This window comes from Saccopteryx leptura, chromosome 13 (genome assembly GCF_036850995.1).
Source record: "Saccopteryx leptura isolate mSacLep1 chromosome 13, mSacLep1_pri_phased_curated, whole genome shotgun sequence".
Lineage (NCBI taxonomy): Eukaryota > Metazoa > Chordata > Mammalia > Chiroptera > Emballonuridae > Saccopteryx > Saccopteryx leptura.
In genome coordinates this window covers 23,055,790-23,079,183 of record NC_089515.1, presented here as the reverse complement: position 1 = coordinate 23,079,183, position 23,394 = coordinate 23,055,790, and the positions used below count along the sequence as shown (strand labels likewise).

The window sequence follows — 23,394 nt, the reverse complement described above, 5'->3', positions numbered from 1 at the left end:
CTGTCACTCTGCCTCCCTGCTTCTTTTTGTATTTTTCTGAAGCTGGAAATGGGGAGAGACAGTCAGACAGACTCCCGCATGAGCCCGACAGGGATCCACCCGGCACGCCCACCAGGGGCGAAGGTCTGCCCACCAGGGGGTGATGCTCTGCCCCTCCGGGGCGTCGCTCTGCCGCGACCAGAGCCACTCTAGCGCCTGGGGCAGAGGCCAAGGAGCCATCCCCAGCGCCCGGGCCATCTTTGTTCCAATGGAGCCTTGGCTGCGGGAGGGGAAGAGAGAGACAGAGAGGAAGGAGGGGGGGTGGAGAAGCAAATGGGCGCTTCTCCTGTGTGCCCTGGCCGGGAATTGAACCTGGGTCCCCCGCACGCCAGGCCGACGCTCTACCGCTGAGCCAACCGGCCAGGGCCCCTGCTTCTTACTTCAGAAAAATACACACAAAAAAGGAACAAATAAAAGTATCATACTAATCTCTGTTTTAGAAGCACTAAATACAATGTTAATGCAGAATACCAGCAGCACATCAGAAGAATGTTGCATTACAAATAGATCAAAAAGGAAACATGGAAAGATCATCACCATAGCTGCTGAAAAGCCATTAGATAAAATTTAGCATCCAATTATAAATAAATGCTTTTGTGGCAAGATAAAATGAGCCTGACCAGGTGGTGGTACAGTGGATAGATTGTCAGACTGGGATGTAGAGGACCCAGGTTCGAAGCCCAGAGGTTGCCAGATTGAGCGTGGGCTCACCAGCTTGAGCGGGGTCACTGGATTGATCATGGGGTCACAGACATGACCCTGTGGTCGCTGGCTTGAGCTCAAAGGTCACTGGCTTAAAACCCAAGGTTGCTGGGTTGAGCCCAAGGTCGCTGGCTTGAGCAAGGGATTACTCACTCTACTGTAGCTCCAGGTCAAGGCACATATGAGAAAGCAATGAACAATGAAGAATTGATGCTTCTCATCTCTTTCCTGTCTGTCTGTCCCTATCTGACCCACTCTCTCTGTCACACACACACACACACACACACACACACACACACACACACACACACACACACAGAGATAAAAATGAGAAATGAAGTCCCAAAGTTAGTATCATGCTTAATGGGGAAATAATACTAGGAACCCTCATGTTAAAGTCAGTGCAAGATATGAATGTCTTCTTTTACCTTTTTTAAAAAACTTGTCAATTAGGAATGTGTTTGGTTGCAATAGAATATCAGACTATAATTTTATGTGTCTAAGAGTACAAGAGATTTAAACAAATAGGGTTTTATTTATTTAGCATATACAAGAGAGACAGGAAGGGAGAGAGATGAGAAGCATCAACTTATAGTTGAGGTGCCTTGACCCCCTGGGTGGGGTTCCAGATGAGCCAGTGACACCTTGCTCAAGCCAGTGACCTTGGGCTCAAGCCAGTGACCATAAACATGACCTCATGCTCAATTTGGTGACCCTGTGTTCAAGCTGGTGAGCCTGTGCTCAAGTTGGTGAGCCCACACTCAAGCTGATGACCTTGGGGTTTTGACTCGGGGTCCTCAGCATCCTAGACCGATGCTTTATCCATTGTACCACTGCCTGGTCAGGTACAGGCAAATAGGGCTTTATTTTTAAGTCTATAGATAGGTAGCTGCTTTGGCTCAATGCTTTGATAGCTTTGGGGCTGGTCAAAGGTTATATACACTTACTACTTTGATACAGTATATTGCAAATTATCCTCCAAAGGTATTTCACCGATTTAAACTCACCAATAAAATATATGTCTGTTTTCCTAAATCGTTTTTATTATTGGCTATTTCCTAACTCTAGATTGCTTCTTTTATAAGTAGAAAGAGGTATCTCAATATCTTGATTTACATTTCTTTATTTATAAGTGAGGTTGAATGGAACATTATTACTGGCCATTTTTACTTTGCTATTTGTGAATAGCAGACATAATTTCACCTGTTTTTCTGTTGGCTTGTTTTCTGTGTGTATTTTCCATGATATTACCTGCTAGAAATGTCTTCAAATTCCACAGTGAAAGGTGAGTTGTGATAAACACTGGACCAACTGTGGGCAGCTTCACACTGTACTTCGCAGTCAGGAACATTGGCAATAAAAACCAAAGAACAAACATGAGGACAGGCTTCCTGTTCCCCTCCAGCTGTGGCAATCCCAGTATATGGAACAAAAAGCGTGATAATGGGACAGACAGGAAACCAGTGCTAGTTATGAAGGGGCTCATGGGTGGAAAAAAAAGAGCATTTTCCTTGATTTGGTCAGTCACCTTCCTGAACTCACCTTTGCATGCAATTTCAAGAGACAATAAGAATTTACTGGATGTTTCATTGGAACAGACTCCTTTGCTGAGACATGGATGAGTTGTATTTGCCTATTTCTTTTCTCAAAATCAGTCCTGGGAATTCCTCCACCTCTTCTAGAAAGCTGGAGCCAGCAGGAACTTTAGAGATTACTGATCAACAAAAATGAAGCCCAAAGAAGTTAAAGCACATACTAAACTAAAGGTAACATTTTTGCTTAGAGATAGCATAATACTAGCTATAACTTATGCTAGGTGCTAGGTGTTACTCTAAAAATATTACTTTAAAAATAACTCATTTGCCTGACCTGTGGTGGCGCAGTGGATAAAGCGTCGACCTGGAATGCTGAGGTCGCCGGTTCAAAACCCTGGACTTGCCTGGTCAAGGCACATATGGGAGTTGATGCTTCCTGCTCCTCCCCTCTTCTCTCTCTCTCCTCCTTCTCTCCTCTCTAAAATGAACAAATAAAGTCTTAAAAAAAATAACTCATTTATTCTCATAGTGTAGGTATAACTAGCATTCCCACTTAACAGATGAATAAATGAAGCCCAGAAGGACTAAGTAACTTGCCTAAAGTCACACAGCAGAGTGTGCCACACAGTGGCATAGTTAGGATTTGAACAAGGATCTTGGGCTCCAGAATCTTGACCTTAACTGTGACTCTATATCATTTAGTTCATAGTAAATCCCCTTCAAATGTACAGCTACACTGATTTCCTCAAGAATGAGATTACAATAGAATATTTTTCAAACTATTTTGAGAATACATTCTACCCCAGAGACCAATAGTACTTACCCATAAATGCATTATGATCGAAAGTTTCTTTAACTCTTTGAGTAGTACAAACATTTATGTATGTCCGTGCCTCCTGACCATTCAGATCGTACATGTACATCTTTAAACTTTGAGCTGGAGCAATAATAGTATGTTCTTCTTGTTTCCATAATTTGGTAATCAAACAAACATGATTTTAAGTTAATAAAACTGTAACTGGAATTAATTTCATTTTTTGAATAAAAACTCACTCCCAGGGGTCAGTGAGCATGAAAAAAACTTACCACTCAAAGGGTTAAAAACAATCCTTATATTTATACTTACTATTTGTGATATGCCTTGGTATGCTCCCTCTTCTTTTTTCTATTTCTGTCTCTCACCCCAATCCCCCCTTTTTTTCCGTAGCTTTTAACTTCCCTTAATCACTAATTGTTAATCCCAGGACTAATTGCTGTGTTTGTGAGTGTGTAAGCTAATTGTATTCCTTCTTTCTTCCTTCTTTCCTTTCTTTTCTTTTTTTCTTCTCTTCCTTCCTTAATCAAACTTTCTATTCCGAGTGTCTATTATGTATAAGCTCAACAGATAAATTAAAGAAAAGACTGCCTCTTCCAGTCGCATGGGAAAGATGTAGAAATAAACACACAATTAAAATACAGTGTCTTGACAGAGGGGCATTCAGATTTTCTAGCAACACAAGAAAAGTACCTAACCAAGGAAAACTTCCTGGAGAAGGTGACACAGCTGAGTTTTGAAAAACTCACTGGACACAGAAGGAGACAGGAATTTTAAACAAGGGACCTACATCTGTAAAGTCTAGAAATATATATTTGAAAATATGTTTTCAGGGGATAGTAGAAATAAGAACATTAACCCATCATGAAAGGAATTTTTACTTTGATTTAAAACAATTTTATTTATTTGCTTATTTTCTCACTTAATCGATTTATTTATTTGTTAATAATTTATTTGTAGTAGGAACAGGTTTTGCAGAGCCGTTCAATCTTTTTAACCAATCTAGTTAGCTGGTTGGTTTGTGTAAGTCACCGCTAGTTCTAGGTAGATCATCAAACTGTGACCTTGGCTTCCTGGGCAAGAAGCTCCAATGCAATGAGCTAGCCTACCTAGTCATACCCCAAAGGAATCTGACTGGGAGAGATACAGTTGCTGTTAAGCCAATAAATTCCAGGCAGGTGAGATGATCGGGTGGTTGTGACACTGTCCTCTCCTCCTGGTAAAAATGACCTCCTGTGGTGGCAGGTTGCCCGCTGCCTCCTCCTCATGCCTGACCTTTCAGTCCGCCTAATAAATCTGCTTGAGCTCTGTTGCTTCCTCCAGTATCAAGAAGGGGATTTGTGTGAAGACCCTTTGGGAATCAATGCAAATGCTCCACAAATGTTCTGTTAAGTTACCTCTGCAGCAGGCTGGAAATGGAACAGATTAAAGAACTAAAATATGGTCCAAATAGTTTTCGAAAGCACTGGCCAACTGGGACTCTGCTCTATCATCTAAGGTGAGCCTGGGGTCAGCTGATAAATGATCACAATTTTCTGCAACACGTAGGCTTTTAATCTTCCCAACAACCTGGAGGAGAAATGTTAGATGTGATGACCTGAGCAGTTTTTACCATGTTGTTGGGGTCTGCAAATGCAGGGTTTAGATTTATGGATACTAAATTCAGAGATATCGCAGGGATGACTGTACAAATAAGACCTGTTTTGGTCAGGGCTTTTGAGCTTTTTTTTTTTTTTTTTTTTTTATGTTATAACTAAAGATGCAAAATGCCTAGCAGAACCCAAGAGAGCAGGTGTTGCTGGGCTTCCTCGGGGACCATAACCTGAATCGGAAGGGGCACCAACAGCCAAGGAAGCCTCCTCTCCCTCGTCTTTTTTTTTCCTCTCTTGGGCCTGTGGCTTCCCCCTTCTTGTTCACGGGCTCTATTCGTCCCTCTGTGCAGCCTGCCTTCCTCTGCCTCTCCTGGGGTTTCACATACTCAGTTCGAGGCCCCAGAACTGAGCGGCTTGCGGGGCTTGGTCCCAACTATAAATCCCCAGGAAAAAAAATAATGGAATTGGCCTTCTGTGGGCAAGGTCTCCACTTTTGACCCTTCCAGTTATGACCCCAGGGAACAGGGAGGGCCTTCTAGAACCTTTTGGCTTCAGAGAGAAACATCTTTCTAGGTGGGAGTTACTAGTCTCACTAGTAACATCCTTATGTGTTTCACTGGACGTTTGTGGGCTGTGTAGGATCCCCCACTTGAGGCTAGGACCTCTGTGGCCCATTAAAGGAGTAGCTTCTTTTTAGGGCATGGTTGCTGTGCATTGCAGGCTTGGGATCTCCATGGAGGGCTGCATATTAGTGTCTCTGTCTGCTTTCCAGGAGTTCTACTTTATAACCTCCCTGGGTGCCGTTGAAGAGGTAAGCACTCTGTATGTGATGCTGTTCTTATTATTGAGTCACAGCACATAGCTTAGATGTCCTAGGAGGGTGCTGTAGGAGGCACTCATATCCAGGTTTAAACAAGGAGCTTTGCAGAAGTATTAGAGCTCATGATCACATTTTAAAGTGACCTGGGAGAGTGAATGGCTGTCCCTGGTCTTTGAGTTTGCAATTACTTCTCTGCTGTTTATCCAAAGCTTCACCACTGATTTACACCTTCTTGTCAACATTGGTGTCCACGGCCCCTGATAGGGACCCTATCCTTCCTGTTACAAGTTTTTTGCATTCTTGTCTTGGTATGTGCTCAATGCTATTTCCCATATTTTGAATTTCTTCTATTTTCTCCCATGCCTATAATTCATATGTATCTTTTTTTAAAAAATAATTTTATTTTTTTAATGGGGCGACATCAATAAATCAGGATACATATATTCAAAGATAACAAGTCCAGGTTATCTTGTCGTTCAATTATGTTGCATACCCATCACCCAAAGTCAGATTGTCCTCTGTCACCTTCTATCTAGTTTTCTTTGTGCCCCTCCCCCTCCCCTTTTCCCTCTCCCTTTCCCCCTTCCCCCTGTAACCACCACACTCTTATCAATGTCTCTTAGTTTCACTTTTATGTCCCACCTACGTATGGAATAATGCAGTTCCTGGTTTTTTCTGATTTACTTATTTCACTTCGTATCATGTTATCAAGATCCCACCATTTTGCTGTAAATGATCCGATGTCATCATTTCTTATGGCTGAGTAGTATTCCATAGTGTATATGTGCCACATCTTCTTTATCCAGTCATCATTGACGGGCTTTTTGGTTGTTTCTATGTCCTGGCCACTGTGAACAATGCTGCAATGAACATGGGGCTGCATGTGTCTTTACGTATCAATGTTTCTGAGTTTTGGGGGTATACCCAGTAGAGGGATTGCTGGATCATAAGGTAGTTCTATTTTCAGTTTTTTGAGGAACCACCATACTTTCTTTCATAATGGTTGTACTACTTTACATTCCCACCAACAGTGTATGAGGGTTTCTTTTTCTCCACGGCCTCTCCAATACTTGTTATTACCTGTCTTGTTAATAATAGCTAATCTAACAGGTGTGAGTGGTATCTCATTGCAGTTTTGATTTGCATTTCTCTAATAACTAATGAAGATGAGCATCTTTTCATATAACTGTTGGCCATTTGTATTTCTTCCTGGGAGAAGTGTCTGTTCATGTCCTCTTCCCATTTTTTTATTGGATTGTTTGTTTGTTTGTTGTTGAGTTTTATGAGTTCTTTGTATATTTTGGATATTAGACCCTTATCTGAGCTGTTGTTTGAAAATATCATTTCCCATTTAGTTGGCTTTCTGTTTATTTTGTTATCAGTTTCTCTTGCTGAGCAAAAACTTCTTAGTCTGATGTAGTCCCATTCATTAATTTTTGCCTTCACTTCTCTTGCCTTTGGAGTCAAATTCATAAAATGCTCTTTAAAACCCAGGTCCATGAGTTGAGTACCTATGGCTTCTTCTATGTACTTAATTGTTTCAGGTCTTATGTTTAGATCTTTGATCCATTTTGAGTTAATTTTAGTACAGGGGGACAAACTGTAGTCCAGTTTCATTCTTTTGCATGTGGCTTTCCAGTTTTCCCAGCACCATTTATTGAAGAGGCTTTCTTTTCTCCATTGTGTGTTGTTGGCCCATTTATCAAAAATTATTTGACTATATATATGTGGTTTTATTTCTGGACTTTCTATTCTGTTCCATTGGTCTGAGTGTCTGTTTTTCTGTCAATACCATGCTGTTTTGATTGTCGTGCCCTATAATATAGTTTGAAGTCAGGTATTGTAATGCCCCCAGCTTCATTTTTTTTCTTTAGGATTGCTTTGGCTATTCGGGGTTTTTTATAGTTCCATATAAATCTGATGATTTTTTGCTCTATTTCTTTAAAAAATGTCATTGGAATTTTGATGGGAATTGCATTAAATTTGTATATTGCTTTGGGTAATATGGCCATCTTGATTATATTTATTCTTCCTAACCAAGAACAAGGTATATTCTTCCATCTCATTATATCTTTTTTGATTTCCCTTAACAATGGTTTATAGTTTTCATTATATAAGTCCTTTACATTCTTTGTTATGTTTATTCCTAAGTATTTTATTTTTTTTGTTGCAATCGTGAAGGGGATTATTCTTTTGAGTTCGTTCTCAATTGTTTCATTGTTGGCATATAGAAAGGCTATTGACTTCTGTATGTTAATTTTGTATCCTGTGACCTTACTATATTGGCTTATTGTTTCTAGTAGTCTTTTTGTGGATTCTTTGGGGTTTTTGATGTATAGGATCATATCATCTGCAAAAAGTGATACCTTTACTTCTTCTTTTCCAATATGGATGCCTTTTATTTCTTTGTCTTGTCTGATTGCTCTGGCTAGAACCTCTAGTACCACATTAAATAAGAGTAGAGAGACTGGACAACCCTGTCTTGTTCCTGATTTAAGGGGGAAAGCCTTCAGTTTAGTGCCATTATATATGATGTTAGCTGATGGTTTATAATATATGGCCTTTATCATGTTGAGATATTTTCCTTCTATACCCATTTTGTTGAGAGTCTTAAACATAAAATTGTGTTGTATTTTATCAAAAGCCTTTTCTGCGTCTATTGATAAGATCATGTGGTTTTTGTTCTTTGTTTTGTTGATATGGTGTATTACGTTAACCGTTTTACGTATGTTGAACCATCCTTGAGATTCTGGGATGAATCCCACTTGATCATGATGTATTATTTTTTTAATATGTTGTTGTATTCGATTTGCTAGTATTTTGTTTAGTATTTTAACATCTGTATTCATTAGAGATATTGGTCTGTAATTTTCTTTTTTTGTGCCATCCTTGCCTGGTTTTGGTATGAGGGTTATGTTGGCCTCATAAAATGTGTTTGGAAGTAATGCTTTTTCTTCAATTTTTTGGAAGACTTTGAGTAGAATAGGAACCAAGTCTTCTTTGAATGTTTGATAAAATTCACTGGTATAGCCGACAGGGCCTGGACTTTTATTTTTGGGGAGGTTTTTAATGGTTTTATCTATTTCTTCTCTACTAATAGGTCTGTTTAGGCTTTCTGCTTCTTCTTGATTCAGTCTAGGAAGGTTGTATTGTTCTAGGAATTTATCCATTTCTTCTAGGTTGTTGAATTTAGTGGCATAAAGTTTTTCATAGTATCTACAATAATACTTTGTATATCTACGGTGTCCGTGGTGATTTCTCCTCTTTCATTTTGGATTTTGTTTATATGAGTTCTTTCTCTTTTTTCCTTGGTAAGTCTTGCCAAGGATTTGTCAATTTTGTTGATCTTTTCAAAGAACCAGCTCCTTGTTCTATTAATTTTTTCTATAGTTTTTCTGTTCTCTATTTCATTTATTTCTGCTCTGATTTTTATTATCTCCTTTCTTTGGCTGGTTTTGGGTTGTCTTTGTTCTTCTTTTTCTAGTTCCTTAAGGTGTGAAGTTAAGTGGTTCACTTGGGCTCTCTCTTGTTTGTTCATATATGCCCGAAGTGATATGAACTTCCCTCTTATCACTGCTTTTGCTGCATCCCATAGATTCTGATATGTCGTATTGTCATTTTCATTAGTCTGTATATATCTTTTGATCTCTGCACTTATTTCTTCTTTGACCCATTCATTTTTTAAAAGTATGTTGTTTAGTTTCCACATTTTTGTGGGATTTTTTTCCTCTTTTTTGCAGTTGAATTCTAGTTTCAAGGCTTTATGATCAGAAAATATGCTTGGTACAACTTCAATTTTTCTGAATTTGCTGATGTTGTTTTTGTGGCCCAACATATGGTCAATTCTTGAGAATGATCCATGTACACTGGAGAAAAATGTATACTCAGTCACTTTGGGATGAAATGTCCTGTAGATATCTATCATATCCAGGTGCTCTAGTGTTTTGTTTAAGGCCACTATATCTTTGTTGATTCTCTGTTTGGATGACCGATCTAGAGCCGTCAGCGGTGTATTGAGGTCTCCAAGTATGATTGTATTTTTGTCAGTTTTTGTTTTAAGGTCAATAAGTAGCTGTCTTATATATTTTGGTGCTCCTTGGTTTGGTGCATATATATTAAGAATTGTTATGTCTTCTTGATTCAGTGTCCCCTTAGCCATTATGAAATGGCCATTTTTGTCTCTGAGTACTTTTGCTGACTTGTAGTCAGCATCATCAGATATGAGTATTGCTACGCCTGCTTTTTTTTTGGATGTTATTTGCTTGGAGTATTGTTTTCCAGCCTTTCACTTTGAATTTGTTTTTATCCTTGTTACTTAGATGAGTTTCCTGTAGGCAGCATACAGTTGGATTTTCTTTTTTAATCCATTCTGCTACTCTGTGCCTTTTTATTGGTGAGTTTAATCTGTTTACATTTAGTGTAATTATTGACACTTGTGAGTTCCCTATTGCCATTTTATATATTGCTTTCTATTAGTTTTGTGTCTTGTTTGATCCTTCTCTTTCGTTTTTCTATCTTTTGTTTTTATTTGGTTGTATTCCATACATCTTTCCTCTGTTGCTATCTTTTTTATCTCATGTGCTTCTGTGGTGGTTTTTTCAATGGTGGTTACCTTTAAGTAATGAAAAGGGTTCCTACCCTGTTCATTGTAGCACACTATTTTGTAAGTACTTTTGCACTCCATCGTTCTTTGCTACTGTTAATCTCCATCCTCTCCCCCCTTTTCTTTTTGTTGTTGTCACAGTTTAAATTTGGTTTTATTGTGTTCTTCTTGGAGCTTTTACTTGTGGCTTTTTTTTTTTTTTGTTCTTTGTATCTGATTGGAGAACCCCCTTTAGTAATTCCTGGAGTGGCGGTTTTCTGATGATAAATTCCCTCATCTTTTCTGTATCTGTGAATGTTTTTATTTCTCCTTCATATTTGACCGATAGCTTTGATGGGTATAGTATTCGTGGCTGAAAGTTCCTCTCTTTCAGGACTTTAACTATTGGGGTCCACTCTCTTCTAGCTTGTAGAGTTTCTGCTGAGAAATCTGATGACAATCTAATGGGCCTTCCTTTATATGTTGTATTCTTCTTTTCCCTGGCTGCCTTCAGAATTTTTTCTTTGCCGTTGGTTTGTGCCAATTTCATTATGATGTGCCTTGGAGTAGGTTTGTTGGGGTTAAGAAAACTCGGAGTTCTGTTTGCTTCTTGAATTTGAGGCTTTAGTTCTTTCCACAGGCTTGGGAAGTTCTCATCTATTATTTGTTTGAGTATGTTCTCCATTCCATTTTCTCTCTCTTCTCCCTCTGATATACCTATTATTCTTATGTTATTCTTTTTGATGGAGTCAGATAATTCTTGTAGGGCTATCTCATTTTTTTTAAATTTTTGAGTCTCTTTCTTCTTCTTTCTGTTGTGCCTCAAGTTGCTTGTCTTCTATTTCACTAATCCTCTCTTCTGTCTGGCCTGTTCTATTAGCTAAGCTTGTTACCTCGTTTTTCAGCTCGTGAATTGAGTTTTTCATCTCTGTTTGATTTGTTTTTATAGTTTCAATTTCCTTGGAAATACATTCTTTGTGTTCATTGAGTTGTTTTCTGAGCTCTCTAAATTGCCTTTCTGTGTTTTCTTGTATATCTCGGAGGATTTTTAGGATTTCTATCTTGAATTCTCTGTCATTTAGATCCAAGGTTTCCAATATATTAAAATTTTTCTCCATAGATTTTTTTCCTCATCTAGCTGTGTTACCTCTCTTTCTTTTGTATCCATGATATTCGATTTTTCTCTTCTTTAATGGCACCTGAGGGTGGTTTTGTTGATAGTATTAATGAGATTTAATAAAGAATAAAAAGTTAAAAAAATAAAAAATCAAAATAGTTGTGTTTTTTTAAAAAAATTAATAATGAAATAAAGAAAAATAAAATAAAATAAAAATTAAAAAAAGGAAATTATTCTCTTCCCTCCTTTTTTCCTCTCCTCTCCTCTCCCCTCTTTCTTGAGAAAATCTTGTGGTGAACTGTGAATTATATTGTATTAAATAGAACAAACAATGCCTGTAATGGAGGGCCTGAATTGGGGAAAAGTAATAAAGGGGCAAAAAAAAAAAAAAAAAAAAAAAAAAAAAAAAAAAAGAGAAAAAAGAAAGGGGTATGGACCCACAAAAAGCAAATAAGGAAAAAATTTGGGTCAAGAATAAAATGATTTGCTTTTAGGTTTTGGTTGACTAAGAGTTATGATGAGAGGAATAAGAGGGCAACAGGAAAATGGGGGGACAAATTAAAAAATTACTATTGTATTTAGTGGGACAAGAACTAGATAAAATGGAGAGCCAGGGATGAGAGCAGTGCTAGTGAGTTAAAAAGGTGAAGTAAAAACCCCCCAAAATGCCACAAACATAAGTTTGAGTCCCAGATAAGATAATTTGTTTGTTATTGAGGTTTGAATGAGAGGAGATGTAAAGGAGAAAGGAAGAAACTAATATAGAGGGAGAAAAGAAAGAGAGAGAGAGAAAAAAAGAGGGAACTACTAAAAGAAGAAAAAAGAAAAAAGAGGAGAGAGAGAGAGATAGAGAGTTAAGGGTTTTGGAGTGCAACCCTCAAAGAGAGAAAGGAAGAGGAAAGAAAAGATAATGGGAGATGTAACACTTATGGGTAGTGAGTTCAAGGAGAGGAGAGAGTTAATCGACTAAATTGGAGGTGGAAAAAAAAATATCAAGAATGAAGATAAGAGAAACAAACGAACAAATATAATAAAATGGGATAGCTTATAAAGTCTGCGGATTATTCTTGATTTTGAGAGATTATCTTCTTGGTTTTTCTTTTCTCTCCCTCTTCCTGGTCGGTGACTCTGTACCCCAGGTTCTGCCCCTTTGGCACGCTCAGGTAGAGGTTTGCAGTTGATAAGTCTCTATGGCGATGTCATGTATTGTGCTTTAGTCTTGTTGGCAGTCGAGGCTCATTATAGGCTCCGCCAGTGAGAGAGTCCATGTTCCTGGAGCCTTTCTCCTAGTCTTTCCTTCCTCAATTAGTAGCCTGATAATCCAGCTATGGGGTTGCTGCTGCCTCTGCCTGGATAGTAAGAGGCTCAAAGAGCTGGCAACTCCCCACTCTATTCCCACTCAGCACAGGGCTCTGGGTAAGGCTCAGTCAGTCAGAGCTGCTAGCATAATCAGGTGGGGCTTCCGCCCACTCAAAGACCTCTGGCTCTGCCACTCTGTCCAGTAACACGGGTGGGCGCCCACTTCCGGGGTGCTTGGAGGAAACTCTCGCTCACTATCTGTGCGCGCAGACCAGGATATCAGGCCGGCAGTCTCACACTCTGAGTGAAATCCCCACCCGCATGGAAAAGTTCCAGCGTTGGAATTGGCTCTTGCTCCCTCCCCATGTGTGGCTTTTTAAGGGTGTTGGGGTGGTCCGGAGATTCCGCTTTAGGCCCACACAAAGGCCTCTGACTCTGCCTCTCTGTGGGATAACACGGGCGCCCACTCCCGGGGCTTTGGAAGGAATCTCTCGCCCACTATCTGCGTGCGCCGACCAGGAGATCGGGGAAAATGGCTGCCCCACTTGCCTTTCTTTGTCTGGGTTTGGTGCGAGTCTTAGCTTGTATTGCCCAGGTTGCCACAGGAACAGTTTTTCCTAGGCTTGGATCTCTGTGCCACAGCCTGGTTCAGCTTTTTGTGCCGCGGCCTGGATCTATTTACCCCCTTTGCCCGCCTTAGTTTCTATATTCTCAGTTCCCAGTGAAAGCCGCCCTGTTTAGGTTAGTGAGGAAGGCGGAGCATTTCTTACTCCCTATTTCCTTTGGGGTTTGATTATATATTTAGCCAATTTTTCACTCGACCATACCTTCGGGTGTATTGCAAAACATCTGGAGGCTCCAAGGATAGGTTTTTCTGTTTCTGGTTGAAGATCTTGTTGAGTTTTGGGGGAGATTTATCAGTATCTCTTTCTACCCCGCCATTACTCTGATGTCATCCACTTCCTCATATGTATCTTTTAAGGTCAAGTCCAAGAGCTATGTCTACCATGTACCTTTCCCTAATCATGCCATCCTTCACTGGTCTTCCTTGTTTTAGAATTCATTCAATAGTCATTCACTTAATAGTTATTACTGAGAGGAGGGATGGTCATTTATATTAGTTTGCTGTGGCTCCCATAATATATAGTACCACAGACTGGGTGGGTTAAACAACAGAAATTTATTTGTCACAGTCCTAGAGGCTAGAAATTGGAGATCACAGTGTTTGGTTTCTCCTGTGGCCTCTCTGCCTGGCTTGTAGCTGGCTTCTTTCTCACAGCATCTTTCCTCTGGGTGCATGCTTCCCTGGGGCCTCTTTGCCCAAATTTCCTCTTCTTATGAGGACAGCAGTCAGATTGGATTAGGACCCACTCAAATGGCCTCATTTTAACTTAATCACCTCTTTAAGGGCCCTATCTCTAATCACAGTCACATTCTGAGGTACTGGGGGGTTAGGGCTTCAACATATGAATTTTAGGGGGACACAATTCAGCTTACAACACCACTGCAGACAGGGATGAACAAGACATATGTGATCCTTGTCCTCTTGTTATTTGTCAGCCTGGTAGGGAAGACAGATATTAAACAACCACTTCCATGAGTAAATAATTACCACTGTGGGATGGTCCAAGAAGTGGAACACATGGTGTTTGGAAAGGTGTTTGGGGTTGGTCAGGAAAGGTCTCCCTGAGAAAATGGGATTTTTAGGAAGGATGGATGGGCATCAGCCAGGTGAAGAAGGAGGGTTGGGTATTCTAGACAGAGAGCTTGGCATCTGTGTATTCCAAGTAGTGGGAAAGATCCCAACATATGAGGAATTGAGAAATCCAGTGTGACAAAGAGTGGTAGGAAGGCATCAGAAGGTCCAAAAGGGTCAGAGGACATGGATAGTATATCTTGAGGATGTGCTTCTTACATCCTGCCTTGGACTGGATTAAAATATTTTGTGTGGGGAAGGGGTGGCTTCTTCTAATGCTCCTTCATATCCTGCACAGTGTGCCGCGTAGGTCTGGGAATATAGTAGGTGCTCAATCAATAAATTAAGTGGGTGTAATGAGACATGAGATAGATAGAAGCACTCTTATTTGTCTAAAATAGGAGCTGACCCTATCTTGGTGGGTGTGTTATTTGTAGAGGCTCTAAAAGGTGAGGACTTTTGGTAGTATGGTGCCACCTAGTGCTCCTTTGTATTACAGCAATGAAGAGGAGCAGGTTGCTAGTTTTCAGAAACCTGAAAAATTAGAAACGAAGCATTTTCTTTCATCAGCATATATTAATTTGTCCAGCCACCCATGCTGCTCTCATCCATTCATTCATCCATGTTTATGTCGACCTGAATCTCTTTCCTGTGAGTCCAACATGTCACATGCCTTTCAACTTCCTGTGGTTCCCAGATTTCCCATGTTTGGGTCTTTCTTTCCTTACCTCGTAAGTAATGCTTTTAAATAGCAGTGTCTAGATTTCCTGCCCCCCCTCCCCCAGTGCTTTATGTTGACTCAGCATGTTTAAATGATACCATCATACTGTATTAAAATTGTAGATTTGCCTTTCTTCCTTTTCCCCAATGCTAAGGGCAGTGACCGCCACAGTCACCCCTGGGGTTTTTGTGCCAGCCTGTGCCTGCTGTAGCAGGTACTTAAAAAGAGTGTTTTCTGGATTGAATTACTGTCACCTTGGCAGGCCACCTGCTTGTGCAGTCGTCCCTTAAGAAATTCCTAGGCAATGAGAAGATGAGCCTCACAATAGTACATGATGTGGATGGTTAGGCCATTCTCTGATGTGATATACCTTCAGGAATGTTATGGAGTCTCCCTAGTTCATGGTGGGCCCACAGCTGGTGGTCCCAACGTGCAGTCAGGTTTCCTGTAAACATACCAAGCGGCCTGAGTCGTGATGCCTGCCCCATCTCCACCTCATTTCTGTTAGCCTGGCTTACAGTTTTTCAGCCTGTTTCTCAACTTCCTCTGCCCCCATCCCCCCTTCATGTACACTATGCCTCAGCTATATTCTGTTGTGTTTGTCCACCAGATATACAGTCTCCGTTCATGAATAAAATATTGTACAAATGTTAATTTTCCCCTCTCAGTACATGAATAAGATACCATTGTACAAATGTTAATTTTCCCCAAATTAATAATTTCAATGAAGTTCCAATTAAAATTCTCAAGAGGAGCTTAAAAAAATCCTAAAACTTATATGGGATGAAAAATGTTCATGAATGACCAATGTAATTTTGACAGGAGTAGGGAGGGAGCCTTGCCCTTTAACAATAATGACTGGTTACAAAACCCTCGCAATAAAACCCATCATACCGACACAGGAACAAACCAGATATCTCAGAACAGATCCGTGTGTATTCAGGAACTAAGATGTTGAGAAATTGGTTCACTCCATCAAGACAAGTCAAATCAAATCCTCATCTCACATACATACAAAGGTGAACTTCAGAGAGGTTAGAGAAATGAAGGTGAAAAAGTAAAACTATGAAGTTAATAAAAGAAAATGACAGAATAATTTATAACTTTGGGGTTGAGAAGGACCTCTTAAATCACACAGAAAGGGCATATAAAAAGTAATATATATAGTTACAAAATTAAGGATTATTGTTTTACAAAGGACATCACAAAGTTTGCAGTCTTTGAAAGCAGATTAATGTCCAGACTTTACAAAGACTGCTTATAAATCAAAAAGAAAAGACCAATAGAAAAATAGGCAAATGCTATAGACAGTTCACAAAAGGGAACCCCAAATGGCTTATGCACATATAAAGAAATTCTCAATTTCACTAGTAGTCAGAGAAATACTAATTTTAAAAATGTGTTGATGCTATTCAATATTGACAGAAATTTTTAAAAATTGGCGAATTAGATGAGACATTATTTATAAGGCACTTAAGACAGTATCTGGCACTTAGTAAACACTATATAAATTTACAAATAAATAAACTACCGCATGCTGGCAAGGATGGCAGTGTGGGACGGAAACCCTTAGACTGCACGCTAGAGGGTAGTGTGGGGCAGCAGTTCTGGTGTGCAGTCTAGCAGGACTTGGTGAATGAAGTTCAGTCCTCAGGCTTCCATCAGGCTACTAGACACCTTTGTGCCATTAGAAAAGGCAGTTCACCAGTGGGTCAATGAATTTGAAAACAGCATAACCTCTGAGTAGTCCAGCCTTCCAGGTTCAATGACTTGACTAGGGAAAGGAGCTTTTGTGGGGAAGAAAAGGAGACATCTTCCTCCAGTAGGGTACACAACATGGGAAAGAGAGTAGGGACTGCTTTTCAGCCACCACTGGCTGAGTGTCTTTGTGCAGGACAAGTTGCATAACCGAATGATATGGCCCTGGGCAATCCCTGTGACTTTAACATTCTCACTCCCGGGCACCCATTTCAGAGGAATTTGCACATAGGTCTTTAAGGACCACAGGCAAGGATGACCATCGCTACATTGTGTGAAGTATTGGAGATTATAGAGGCAGCCTTGGTATCCATCACTTGAGAGATAATAGTAAAAAACAGGCTACTATGCAGCAATCAGAAGCAATGAACTGGGATTACAATACCAACTGCGACAGGGAGAGATCCTGAAAAAGAAGGTTGAGTGAAAAAGGTTGAAAATAAGATGATCCCCAAAGTCTGATACCATTATTAAACATTTAAAAATGTACTAATAAAAATGGTATACATTTTTCAAAAATACATATCCAGGGCACAGTAGCATGAATGCCAATGGGGCTAAGGACGAGGAGTGGGAGTGGGGATGAGGATAAAGGGGGAAAAAAAAAATAAAACCAGAGGGTTCTTGCATGATTTATGAATCGAGGAGTTTAATTTCCCCCATTCTCTGTGCCTGAAGTCTAAAAGATGTCGAGTGGAAGGGGAAGGAGGAAAGAGGGAGGGAGAGAAGAAGGGGTCGTGAGAGAGGAGCCTTAGGTGCTAGGCAGATTTTCACGATGTGGTTCCAATTACGTTGTCCCGAGTGTCTTGAGCTCTGCACCCCATTTTTCTCACCACTAGTGACCAAACTCTTTGAAGGGAGGGCTTGTGTCTTTTCTACCTTTGTTTTTCCTGCCTTTGTCTTGCACACACAATAACTGCTGCTTCCTAAGCGTTGGAATCGACTCTAATTGAGTCGATTTCTTGTTCCAGTGACGGAGTTGCTTTGTCACAGAGAGAAGAGGGTGGCTGCCGGTCCTTCCCTCATCCGGAACCTTCTGATCCCTGTTTCCTAGAAAGCGTTCGTCTTGCGGCTCTCCTTGGCCAGCTCCCTGGTCTCCTCCACCGTCCTCTTCCTCGGTTGCCTCCAGCCATGCCTTGTAGCCTTTCTCTTTGGTCTAATTTCTGCGTCCACCTTGGGACTCCACCTAGGTTCTCAAAGAGACCACTACCCTCATTTCCTTCGTTCCGCCCCATTTGGAAATATTTGTAAATTTCTCGGAGGGATATTGCCGGAGCGCGGGCATCAGAGGCTCCTCCTCTTTCGAACGTCCGCAAATCCCCTAGTGGGCGTGGCGGTTGCCAGGCGATCGGAGGACGCGCGGAGTGTTTACTTGCGGCCCCCGGCGGGGAATAGAAATAACGTGGCGCGGTTTTAGACGCCGGGGGCAGTGCACAGCCCCTTCCTCAGACTCCAGCCCAGTCTCTGCGACTTCCACAGCAGGCTCTAAGGCCACCCCAAGAGAGCGTCAGGATGGCCGAGGTCAGGAGTCAGCGCCCTTCTCTTTGTCGCCGCTCGCTAAACACCTCCCCATTGTACCCCTCCTGCTATCTACTTATCCTCTGTCATACCCACTGATTCCAATATTTTAACCCATCAACCTCCTAACCTTACCCACAGCCTCACCTTTCCTCCCTGTCCCTGTTGGCCCTGGCCTCATTACACTCCCACCCCCACTATTAAATTGGCCCTGTGCTAAAAGCGGTAGGAAATTCTTGACAGGCATCCAATCCTCCATTTTGAGCCACAAGAGAGATACACGTAGATGTATTGGTGTCTCACTGACTGATGGGACTACAAGAAGGCTTTATCGGTTTCTACTGTCACCCCTATTCACTGATCCTTTTACACTTGTCACACCATGATTCTCTATCAGCTGATCACCTGCTGTGATACATCTTCATTAAGCTCTTCAGCCCCTTGCCTACCCTGTGGTATCACTGACCATTGTGTTATGATCTTGTAACCTTTATTCACTCCCCCACAGGTAGTACACCCCATCTTCAGCCTCACTGATGAGGGATCATTTCTACAATCCTTTAAAGACCTCTGTCTGTCCATTAGCACCCTCATTTATAACTTCCACAAGTGCCTGTCATCACTTGCCATTCATAGTCTCCATTCACCAAGGCTCTACCCAAAACCTTCATGACCCCGTCAGAACTCTCCTCTGGTGTACCCATCACATGGTCAGTTTCATTCAGGATCAGCTACATAATTTTGGGGCTCAACGAAGAGTGAAAATTCAGAGCCCTTTATTAAAAATTATTAAGAATTTCAAGACCAGACAGTAGGGTAGTAAATTGACTGGAGGTTGGGGCCTATCTGAGCAAGAGGCCTTGTGCAGAGGAAGTCACACACCCTGAGGCTAGCCCTGGTCCCAGCTCCTGTCACCACCATCATCCCCCACTTCTCCTGTCTTCTCTACACTATTCACATCCCCTCGTCATTCCATCTCCTCCATAGCTAGTCTCCCTCCATCTGAACTAGTCTAAACTCCATCTTTTGTGGTCAACAGTTTCTTCTCCTTATCATCCAATCTCTTTCATACCCTCTGTCTTCCTGGACGCTGCTTTCCATCACTCTCCCGTCTCTCTTACATCCATACTGCTGGGGCCACATTACTTATCCCCACTACCCACTCTCATTCATATCTCTTCTCATCTCTTCCTCCTGTTCCTTCTAATTCTCCCCCCCCCCCCATTATTTGTTTTTGAGTATTCCCTCCTTTTCTCCCCCACGAGTCATATTGGTTTATTTAATTCTTCTTCATTTTCTGTACATTAGCCCCAGATATCAATACTATGAAATATTATTTCCCTGTTTTCCTTCCCTTTCATTATCTCTCCTTATTTTTTCCATTTTTCTTCTCACTTGATCCCAGTCAACTTTTTCTCACCTCTGCTTTCCTATGTCTTCATTTTCACTTTAGCCTCATTTCCCACTGCAGCTCTCTTTCTCTTTTTCCTTTTCCTTCTCCTTCTCCTTCTCCTTCTTCTCGCTAATTGGCATTCTCAGCACCTAGCACAGCCCGGCAGATAGCAAGCTCTCAGTAGATAGGTGTGGAATGAAGGAGCACCATAGTTTCTCTCTGATTTGGTCATGTTGAAACCATGCGTCCAAAACAGTTATCTTTAGATGCCATAACAGTGTTGATACCAATGGTTGTTGGTCACAGCTAAGAAATAACTTTTGCTTTGCTTTTAATAGTATATTTTTAAATAGCAATAGAACAAATCTCTTTTTTTTCAGTAAAAGTTTCTGTAAAACTTTTTTTTCTTTGATATGTTTCCACTTCTATGCTAAGTGCTTGGTGTACAGGGAAAACCTGGTATGCCAACAAATTATTAGGCTGATGATCAAATGTTAACATTAATACCATGGATGGAACTGAGAACATTGCCATGATATATTTTTATGTGTGCTGATGTTTGGCATCAACAAGGGAAAAGCACAGAGCAGCAGCTCCATATTTTCTTAATATGATTTTTCCTCCTTTGTGGAATTGCTATATTGTGATATTTGCAACAATCTGCTTTTAGTTATGAAAACTTCCATTGAGTTTAACATTAGTACTAACACTGTTACATGAAATGTTAAAGATATGCATGTGACTCAATATCTATATTAAGATGTGGACTCTGTTTTGCCTTGCATGTCATCTTTAGAAATTTAATCAATAGTACATATACTTTTGAAAACCAAAAATATGTAGACTTGCCCCATGTTGGGCAAGACAGGCTTGTCAAAGCAGAAGGGAAACCAGACTATCTGCCCTAAATCTTTAGGGTGAATTTGAAGGTTACTTTATTATTAGGATTAAAAATGGTCTCAGTTGATTTCTTTGATTAGCAATAGAGCTTTGATGCCAAAGCCCTTATCCCTGTCATACTTCTTACACTTTAGGCAACCTGAGCTTCTTTTTTTTTTGTGTGTGTGTGACAGAGAGAGAAAGAGAGAGAGACAGAGAGATGGATAGATAGGGATAGACAGACAGGAAGGGAGAGAGATGACAAGCATCGTTGCGGCACCTTAGTTGTTCATTGATTGCTTTCTCATATGTGCCTTGACTGGGAGGCTCCAGCAGAGCCAGTGACCCCTTGCTCAAGCCAGCGACCTTGGGCTCAAGCTGGTGAGCCTTGCTCAAACCAGATGAGCCTGCACTCAAGCCGGCGACCTCGGGGTTTTGAACTTGGGTCCTCCATGTCCAGTGGCGTAGTGAGGGAGGGGAGCAAGGGGGTCTATCATGCCCCGGGCGCCACTCACAGAGGGGCGCCAAATGGTCTCCAAGACAAACAAGAAAAGCATAGTAGAAGCCTAGTTAGGGGTAGGGGGGTGCAAATAAAGTGTTGTGCCTCGGGCGCCAGTTATGTTTGCCTCGGGCAGCAGTTATGTTCGCTATGCCACTGTCCACATCCCAGTCTGATGCTCTATGCACTGCACCACTACCTGGTCAGACAACTTGAGCTTCTTCTTCTTTTATTTTTTTTTTAAAAATTTATTTATTAAATTTAATGCAGTGACATTGATAAATCAGGGTACATATGTTGAGAGAAAACATCTCCAGATTATTTTGACATTTGATTGTGCTGTATACCCCTCCCCCAAAGTCAAATTGTCTTCTGTCACCTTCTATCTGGTTTTCTTTGTGCCCCTCCCCTCCCCCACCCCTCTCTCCTTCCTTGCCCCATCCCCCCTCCCCCAAACCCCCACCCCCGTTGCCATCACATTCTTGTTCATGTCTCTGAGTCTCATTTTTATGTCTCATCTATGTACGGATTCATATAGTTCTTAGTATTTTTCTGATTTACTTATTTCACTCTGTATAATGTTATCAAGGTCCATCCATGTTATTGTAAATGATCCGATGTCATCATTTCTTATGGCTGAGTAGTATTCCATAGTATATATGTACCAAAGCTTTTTTATCCACTCGTCCTCTGACGGACACTTGGGCTGTTTCCAGATCTTCGCTATTGTGAACAATGCTGCCATAAACATGGGGGTGCATTTCTTCTTTTCATACAATGCTATGATGTTCTTGGGGTATATTCCTAACAGTGGGATAGCTGGGTCAAAAGGCAGTTCGATTTTTAATTTTTGAGGAATCTCCATACTGTTTTCCACAGTGGCTGCACCAGTCTGCATTCCCACCAGCAGTGCAGGAGGGTTCCCTTTTCTCCACATCCTCGCCAGCACTTATTCTGTGTTGTTTTGTTGATGAGCGCCATTCTGGCTGGTGTGAGGTGATAGCTCATTGTGGTTTTAATTTGCATTTCTCTAATGATTAGTGATGTTGAGAATTTTTTTATATGCCTATTGGCCATCTGTATGTCCTCTTTGGAGAAGTGTCTATTCATTTCTTTTGCCCATTTTTGGATTGGATTGTTTGTCTTCCTGGTATTAAGTTTTACAAGTTCTTTATAAATTTTGGTTATTAACCCCGTATCAGACGTATTGTCAAATATGTTCTCCCATTGTGTAGTTTGTCTTTTTATTCTGTTCTTGTTGTCTTTAGCTGTGCAAAAGCTTTTTAGTTTGATATAATCCCATTTGTTTATCCTGTCTTTTATTTCACTTCCCCGTGGAGATAAATCAGCAAATATATTGCTCCAAGAGATGTCAGAGAGCTTACTGCCTATGTTTTCTTCTAATATGCCTATAGTTTTAAGGCTTACATTTAAGTCTTTTATCCATTTTGAGTTTATTTTTGTGAGTGGTGTAAGCTGGTGATCTAGTTTCATTTTTTTGCAGGTAGCTGTCCAATTTTCCCAACACCATTTGTTAAAGAGGCTGTCTTTACTCCATTGTATTTCCTTACCTCCTTTGTCAAATATCAGTTGTCCATAGAATTGTGGGTTTATTTCTGGGTTCTCTGTTCTGTTCCATTGATCTATATGCCTGTTCTTATGCCAGCACCAGGCTGTTTTGAGTACAATGGCCTTGTAGTATAACTTGATATCAGGAAGTGTGATACCTCCCACTTTATTCTTCTTTTTTAAGATTGCTGAGGCTATTCGTGTTCTTTTTTGGTTCCATATAAATTTTTGGAATATGTGATCTATATCTTTGAAGTATGTCATTGGTATTTTAATTGGTATTGCATTGAATTTATAGATTGATTTGGGTAATACAGACATTTTAATGATGTTTATTCTTCCTAACCATGAGCACGGTATATGCTTCCAGTTGTTTGTATCTTCCTTGATTTCTTTTATCAATGCTTTGTAATTTTCCAAGTACAAGTCTTTAGTCTCCTTGGTTAATGTTACTCCTAGGTACTTTATTTTTTTGGTTGTAATTGTGAAGGGGATTGTTTCCTTAATTTCTCTTTCTGACTGTTCATTGTTGGTGTATAAAAATGCCTCTGATTTCTGAGTATTGATTTTATATCCTGCCACTTTGTTGAATTCATTTATCAGGTCCAGTAGTTTTTTTGACTGAGACTTTAGGGTTTTCTATATACAATATCATATCATCTGCAAATAATGATAGTTTTACTTCTTCTTTTCCAACTTGAATGCCTTTTATTTCTTCTTCTTGTCTGATTGCTGTGGCTAGGACTTCCAGGACTATGTTAAATAAGAGTGGTGAAAGGGGGCACCCCTGCCTTGTTCCTGATCTTAAGGGTATTGCTTTTAATCTTTGTCCATTGAGTATGATGTTGGCTGTGGGTTTCT

At 40.6% G+C, this 23,394-nt stretch overlaps 1 protein-coding gene across 2 annotated transcripts in view; it reads left to right on the top strand.

Moving 5' to 3' along the window:
- The first annotated feature begins 18,107 nt into the window (after nt 1-18,107).
- CFAP58 (cilia and flagella associated protein 58) overlaps nt 18,108-23,394 on the top strand; it is a 120,077-nt gene continuing 114,790 nt past the window's right edge. For both annotated transcript variants that reach the window (XM_066355077.1, XM_066355079.1), the window contains exon 1: nt 18,108-18,196. In XM_066355077.1, the coding sequence (XP_066211174.1) occupies nt 18,188-18,196 (9 nt within the window). In that variant the 5' untranslated portion in view covers nt 18,108-18,187. The remainder of the gene's footprint in view (nt 18,197-23,394) is intronic.